The following is a 6994-nucleotide window of genomic DNA, read 5'->3' as shown; positions in this document are numbered from 1 at the left end:
GCCCATACCTTAAGTCACTTTACCCTTTTTACCCCTCATCCAGTCCTAAAAGATGTCAGTTGAAAAAAAAAAGTTGGGGACGGCCGGATGGCTCAGTTGGTTAGAGCGTGAGCTCTGAACAACAGGGTTGTTGGATCGATTCACACATGGGCCAGTGAGCTGCGCCCTCCACAACTAGATTGAAGGACAATGACTTGGACCTGATGGGCCCAGGAGAAACACGCTGTCCCCCAATATTCCCCGATAAAATTTATATATATATAAAAAGTCAAGTCCTGTTTGGGCTCATTTATTATTTAATTTGAATAAGTAACACAGTCACATGGTTCAAAATTCAACAAGTACAAAAGGGTATACAGTGCTAATCCCCTCCCTCCCCTGTCCCCAACTTCCCAGTTCCCTCCCCAGAGGCACCAGAGTTACCCGGTTCTCCTGAATATGCATATATAAGCAAACACAGGGGGTGCCAAAAAATGGATACACATTTTAAGAAAGGAAAAAACGATTAAAATTCTAATACTCAATATATACTGATAACAAAAGATGAATGCAAGTCACATTTGACTTCTGCAATTACAAGAGGTGCTCAAAGTGGTTACCATCAGCGTCCAGACACTTCTGATTATGGCGAACTACTGCTTGAGCAACGTTGACCAAAGTGTCTACTAGTATACATTTTTGGGGCACCCCGGTATGTGTTTATATTCTCCTCCCTTCTAAACCACAAATGGGAAGTGCACCATACACACTTCTGCACCTTGTGTTTTTCTTTGGAAGATTATTCCCTATTAGTATAAAAAGAGATATAATTATAGCTGCATAGAATTGCATTGTAAGGTGGTACCAGAAATTATTTAACCAGTACTCTAGGGAAGGACCATGCAGTCATTTCCAAACTTCTGCTGTTTGTATTAACATATCCACTCCCAATCCAAGACTTGCAGAGGGATCACTTAGTGGGAGGCTCCTCCCCCAGAGGGCCAGGCTCATTTGCATGCCTGCATGTGATTGGACAGCCCCTGGCCCAGTCCTTTGCTGGAGTCCCTGGCTCTTCCTGCTTCTCAGCCTTGGTGCCCACCCAGCCTCCTCTGTTGGCTGCTACCTACAGAGGTCACTGGTCACACACAGCACTAGCACAAAAGGACCATTCCTCATTACCACTGCATCCAGAAAACCACCTAAAATGCTAACTTGAGCTGCTGCTCTCCCTATGACCGTTCTCTGCTGAGAATGGAAGGCAGTGGTAAACAAATGGGCAGAGTGAACACACCTGACCCAGGACTAGAGTGAGGGCAACTCCTACTCCCCATATATGACAGACACACAGGGGCCGACTCTCAAATTAGATGTCCCTTGCACTTTGAGTCTTCCACAGGCCTAGGCCTACGAGAGGAGGCTTAAGCTGAGAAATGAGGGCTAGGGGAGCATTAGGGCAGAGGAACATCCACTCAGGGCTGGGAGGGAAATCCCAGGATACAAGAATTGGTAGGAGCAGGAGGAGGCAGTAGGCAAGAGGAAGAGGAAAAGAAGGAGGAGGATTTGGATAAGAGGGAATAAGGGTCAAGAAGCCCCTTCCAGCTCATCCATGGAGGCATAACCTTGGCAGGAACATAGCCCTGGGGCCTTTAGGGCACTATCCCCATTGCAGACACCCAAGGCAGGGACTAAGAAGGTCAGGAGGGACCGGGAGAAGGCCTAAAAAGATTTGGGAAAACCGGAAAGAAAAAAGGTGGTGGGGGGGGTGTCTTCTGTGGAAAGCTTGGCCATCACTCCAAGCTCCTGGTTGGCCATTCCTCTCCTCTCTGGGACAGGAACCCAGCAAGTCTGGTGGCAACAAAGCTGAGACTCCCCTGTGCCCCACCCCCCCCCAGCAGCCCAGTCTCAGGATGCTCTCAGCAGAGAGGGGGATGCAAGGGAGGGTCATGGGTGGAGGGGATCTTGGGGGAGGAGGTGGAGGAGACCTCAGGGGTGTGAGAAAGGAGACGAGGGCACCAGGCTTCCTGGCCCAGTGTCCACTGCTCCCCCTACCCAACACCTTGATCTTGGGGCCCCAGACACATTCCCCATCCCAGGCACCGCCTACTCGTGAGAGAAGCCCCCGTGAGAGAAGGCAGGGAGGTCAGGGACACAGGCAGCAGCCTGGGGGAGGCAAGCCAGGGGGTTGACCTCACAGGCCGTAGCATCCTGGTCCCCCCGGAAGAAGATGGAGTCAGCAGAATCAGAGGAGGGGTCCTGGTCAAAGAAGTTGTAGGGTTGGAGGAAGAAGCCCACACCATTCCCCACAGTCACCGTGTTGGGGATGTCCTCTGCATGTGGGATGTGCAGGAAACCGGCTGTCACCCAGGCCACCAAGTCCTAGCAGGGGAGAAGGGAGAGGATCATGAGGCCTGGCTTTGCTAAGGACACACCTGCCTCCCACAGTAGCCTTGTATGTAAGGATTTGTCATGCCCGCACACCTTCCCTCAGAAGGATCATAAGTCTTTAAATGTTTTTCCTACTGTCCGGAAGTCAAAGCATAGTTAATTTCATACTCATTGGGAACAACATCTGGCTCCCTGTACCAGCCTGTGCTTCCGTCTCTGACATTTCCCATCACATCTCTATCGGCCTCCCCACCCCAAGAGGAATGATAATGCCACAGGCTACTTCAGCTCCTCTGCTCCTCACTTCCCAAGAGCCCCAAACTATAACTGAGGGAAGGAGGATGGAGGAGGGAAGATCAAAGCTTGGGAGGCAGAAAAGGCCAGCATTCAGAAATTAATGCTGTAGTGGTCAGGCCAGGAATGAGCTTTAGATACAATAGATGTGGTCTTCCCTGGTGACTTCCAGCCCTCCTTGAGTCCTAGGGCCTGAAAAGGACTCAGTTCACAAAGCTGAGATTTATAGGGCTGCAGGGTCTTGAGGATGGCCCCGGGGCCTCAGCCAGCATCTGCAAATGAACTCCCAGCTTGGGAAGATTCCCTTGAGAGGTAATGATGAGATCCATGAAATAACAGAAGGCAGGAGTCAGCTCCTGAGAAGACCAGGCATATTTTAGGGATCCCCAAGAGAAGGCGGGGCTCATCTTCATGCCCCTTCCCCCTCCCTCGGCCCTGGCATAGTCAGCTGACCTCTCCAGCAATGGTCTCATTATTGATGAAGTCACTGAAGTCCACAGTGGGGGCCCAAGGGTCGTTCTGATTGTAGATGCTGGTGCTGCTGGGCTCCTCCTCCTTCCGCTGGGTCACAGCCAGCTGGTACCTAGGGAGGCACTGGTCAGGCCTCTATGGTCACCAACCCCATTCTGCTGCCTGATTTTGATGGAAGGGAGCTGAGCACATAGACCTCAGCTTTTCTATCTCATTCACACAGTGACTCTGATGCCACCCTGCTGAGTCCTCCATCACTCTTCCAGGTCCTCCTGTTCACCCCCCCACCCCCCGCCCCCCCGCCCCCCCACCCGCCATCTCACAGCACAGCCCCTCCCCCATAGGAAAGAACAGTTCTCAGCCTTGAGCTTCAGCCCTCCACCAGGACAACTTACCTGCCCACTGCGAGTGTCTTCTGATAAGCAGGAACCCTCTGGGCCTCACACCTCACTTCACCGAGTTTGCACTGAGTTTCCAATTGCCCCTCCGAATGCTCCCTTCTCAACTCTCGTCTCCCTGACACCCCGGGGTCTCTGTGACACCCCGCAACTCACCTCCCCCAGCTGAAGGCTCTCTCCATGGAGCTGTTCTGGGGCAGAGGCTCCCCAGCAAAACTGAACACCTGGATGCGGTAGCCCCGCGGGTGACCCCACTTGTTGCTGTGGTTGCTGGCCAGGTACAGGTAGCGAGGGTGGGTGCTTCCCAGAGGGAAGGCGGCCTGCTCCTCTGTCTCTAGCCGCTTCCGGGTCACCTGCAGCCTCTGCATCTGGTGCTCAGGGCTCCAGGGTACCACCGTGGGGACAAAGGCCATATCCTCAGCCCAGACCCAGTTCTCCAGTCCTGTGGGTGCGAGGGAGGGACAGGAGGGGGGGTGGAGGGAGGAAGAGTGGAGTGAGGTCTGGTCATGCAGCTGCCCTGCCCCCACCTGGCTTCAGAGGTGGAGTCAAAGAGAAGCCGCGAACTCAGTGTGCCCCTTACTTCCCTTCCCTGCCTCTAAAGATATCCCCAAATCTTTCAGCTAAAGCTGTTGAGCTACAAAATATTTCACCAAGGATTTCATTCATTTATTCACTCCCCATTCATTCATTCATTCATTTGTTCACTCATACTCATTAGTGGCGAGAGAGGGCACATTTAAGATTCAAGGTTATAGGAAGAGAGGTGTAGGCCGGAAAAGGGGCCCTCCCTGGGCAACTTTTCTGCCTGGCCTTAGAGGATATTACCAGCAGAGATGACATAGTAGGGCATTCTGGGCAGGGCAAAATATGAGCCAAAGCAAAGAAGCCTGACTGTAACGTGGTGTGTGTGTGTGTATGTGTGTGTGTGTGTCTGTGTGTGTGTGTTCAGGGACAGGGTGGGTTTCGATGTGGCTAAAACAGGACACAGAAGAATCTGAGAAGCCAGATGGGAAGGGCATTGTAGGCTCTTCTGCAGATGGGATCCCATAGGTGATGGGGAAAGTGGGAGTCGTATGAGGGAGCAGGCTGGCATGGGCTAGTAGGTACCTCTGGGCACAGAGTGGATTCTGGACCTGAGAGGAAGAAGAGAGCGAATAGCAGAGAGAGATGGCACCTACAGGAGGAGGGCAGAGGGGCCAAGTGAGATGTTTGAGACACTTCAGGGGGAGAACAGACAAAAATCTGATCAGCTCAACGTGGGAAAGAAAGTCAAAAGACAGACTCCAAGACAGCTGTGTACCCAGCCAATGAGCTGAATACATTCAGATTCCAACACCCTCCCATCAAGCAAAAGAAGAAGCATGAAACTCCAAAAGCGCATACTCAATTCTCAAATCCTCCTTTCCTGCATACCCACCATAGACCCAAGACAAATAGACACAACTCTCCAGTCCCTCTTCTGCAATCCTTGCCCATGGGCATGTCTTACCTCCTACATCCAGGTCCACCTTGAAGTGAGCGCTGTGGGTGTGGGCGGTGCCCAGCGTGTGCTGCCCAACCTGGTTCCCGTACCTTCGGGCAGCACCAAAGAGGAACGCTGAGCTGATGTAGCCCGTGGCATGGAATTTGACTTCTATGGCCCCACTGGGGTAGAAGACCATATCCCACACATAGTCGTAATTGAGCAAGGTAGACACAGATCTGACGACCAGCACTGTCTCTGTAAGGCCCCCAAAATAGTGGGAGTGAATATCTGAGTGGTGTCGCCTCAAGGGCAAGCCCTGGTTCTGTTCAAACACACAAAAGGCATCGCGTACGGTCTTGGGGGTTTGGGACTCCAACAGAAAGTGCCAGTCCATGTAGGTTGCCAGGTAGGGGCAGTCCACCCCACGCGTCAGGGGCGTGGAATACTTGCCCATGCCAAAGCTGCTATCGATATAGCGGGTCAGCATTGCTGCAGGGGAGTTTCCACCATAGATGGCTATGGCCTCTTGGAGGCTGATCTCGTAAGCTAGCCGTTCTCCCTGGAAGTGGATGTCAAAGACCCTCGGGCCACTGAAAGCTCCGAGGCCAAAGGAGAAAGTCCACAATGATGAGGCCACTTGACTCCCCTGGACACTGAAGCGGGAGCCCTGAGGATAGAACTGCAGAGGGGGAGCCGGGCCTGGAGGCACCGGGGACTTCAGCGACCAGAACGCACCTGTGCCATTGTCTGGGATCAGCACCACATTCACCAGGCCAGCTTCAAACTGGTCCTCCAGCTGGGCCAGACTCTCATAGTAGCGGCCTTGGAAGAACACCTTCCGGATGGTCCAGCGGGCAGGGTCCAGAGCCTTGTGGTCTACCAGCAGCTCCAACCCCACGGGGTGCAGGTAAAACCCAGCCCCTGAGATGTTGTAGTAGAGGCCAAACCAGGTGGCCCGGTCCCCTGATTGCAGACCTCGGGGCGCCGAGGTCATTGTTACAAGGTTCCTTCCTTGGCGTTCATAGAAGCAGCAGTGGTGGAGAAGACCAGTAGCCTGGGGCAGCTCTCTGTCGAAGATCATCTGGTCTATGTCCAGGTACTCTCGCATCAGCACGGGGCGTCGGTGATAGGGCAGGGGGCCCCCGTGATGCTCCACGGTCACATCCCGAATGTAGGAGGGGTGCGGAAGTGGCCCCACCACCAGCTCACTCACGTTGGGCTGGGCCTGTCCGCCAAAGAAGACGATGGCCAGTGCCTCCCGGGGAGGCGGAGGGCGCCCCCGGTCCAGGTGGGCCAGGGTTGCAGCCTTGGGGGGCAGCTGCAGTTCCACCGAGAAGATGCAGTTGTCTGAGGGGCGGGCCTGGGCTGCATCGACCAGGCTTGGCCCCAGCTGCTGGGTCAGAAAGCTCATCACGGCCGTCAGCTCCTCTTGGCTCAGGTCTGCAAACAGCTGGCTCTGGCCAGGGTGTGTCCAGGGCTGGGCACTGGGAGTTACGGAGGTGCAGTAGGGAGGCAAGCTGGGTTCATTCCCAGTTACTCCCCTTCCAGCTAGCAAGACACACACCAAGATAAATATAGTGAGGACCGCCAGAGCGAGGAGCACCAGGGTGGTCTTCTGGTTCATTGTCCCTTGAGCAGAGGGACATAGGATTGAACCAGAGTAGAGGCGGTATTCTCAGGCCAGCAGAAGAGGGTCTCTCTTGGGCTCCTATGTGAGGGGCTCCTGGACTCTAGTTTATGTTCGTTCCTTGTATTCAGACGCGTAGGAAACTGAGCGTGGGAAGGACGGGGAAGGCTAGGGAGGAGGCGGGGCAGGCCAGGGCTGGGGGGTGGGCCTGAAGCAGGGCAGCAGAGATTTCCACAGACCTTACATGGCTTTGTCTTCCAGGTTCCAAATCAGACTCTGTTCTCTGGGTCAGGGTTGGAACTGGGGGAGAGCTGGGGTAGGGGAAGGGGGAGAAATTTCAAAATAATGCATCTGACCAGCCTGAGCTTGGAAATG

The 6994-nt window shown here is 54.0% G+C and overlaps 1 protein-coding gene across 1 annotated transcript; it reads right to left on the bottom strand.

The window, feature by feature from the left end:
* Nucleotides 1-270: 270 nt before the first annotated feature.
* Nucleotides 271-6994, bottom strand: AOC3 (amine oxidase copper containing 3). Its single transcript, XM_074319780.1, has 4 exons — nucleotides 5017-6994; nucleotides 3684-3969; nucleotides 3112-3241; nucleotides 271-2355 (listed from the first exon to the last, which is right to left on the bottom strand). Exons 1-4 carry the CDS (start codon nucleotides 6614-6616, stop codon nucleotides 2080-2082), a joined length of 2292 nt encoding a protein of 763 aa, XP_074175881.1. The 5' UTR covers nucleotides 6617-6994; the 3' UTR covers nucleotides 271-2079.

Source organism: Rhinolophus sinicus, linkage group LG15, assembly GCF_036562045.2.
Source record: "Rhinolophus sinicus isolate RSC01 linkage group LG15, ASM3656204v1, whole genome shotgun sequence".
Lineage (NCBI taxonomy): Eukaryota > Metazoa > Chordata > Mammalia > Chiroptera > Rhinolophidae > Rhinolophus > Rhinolophus sinicus.
This window is presented reverse-complemented; position numbering and strand designations above follow the sequence as displayed.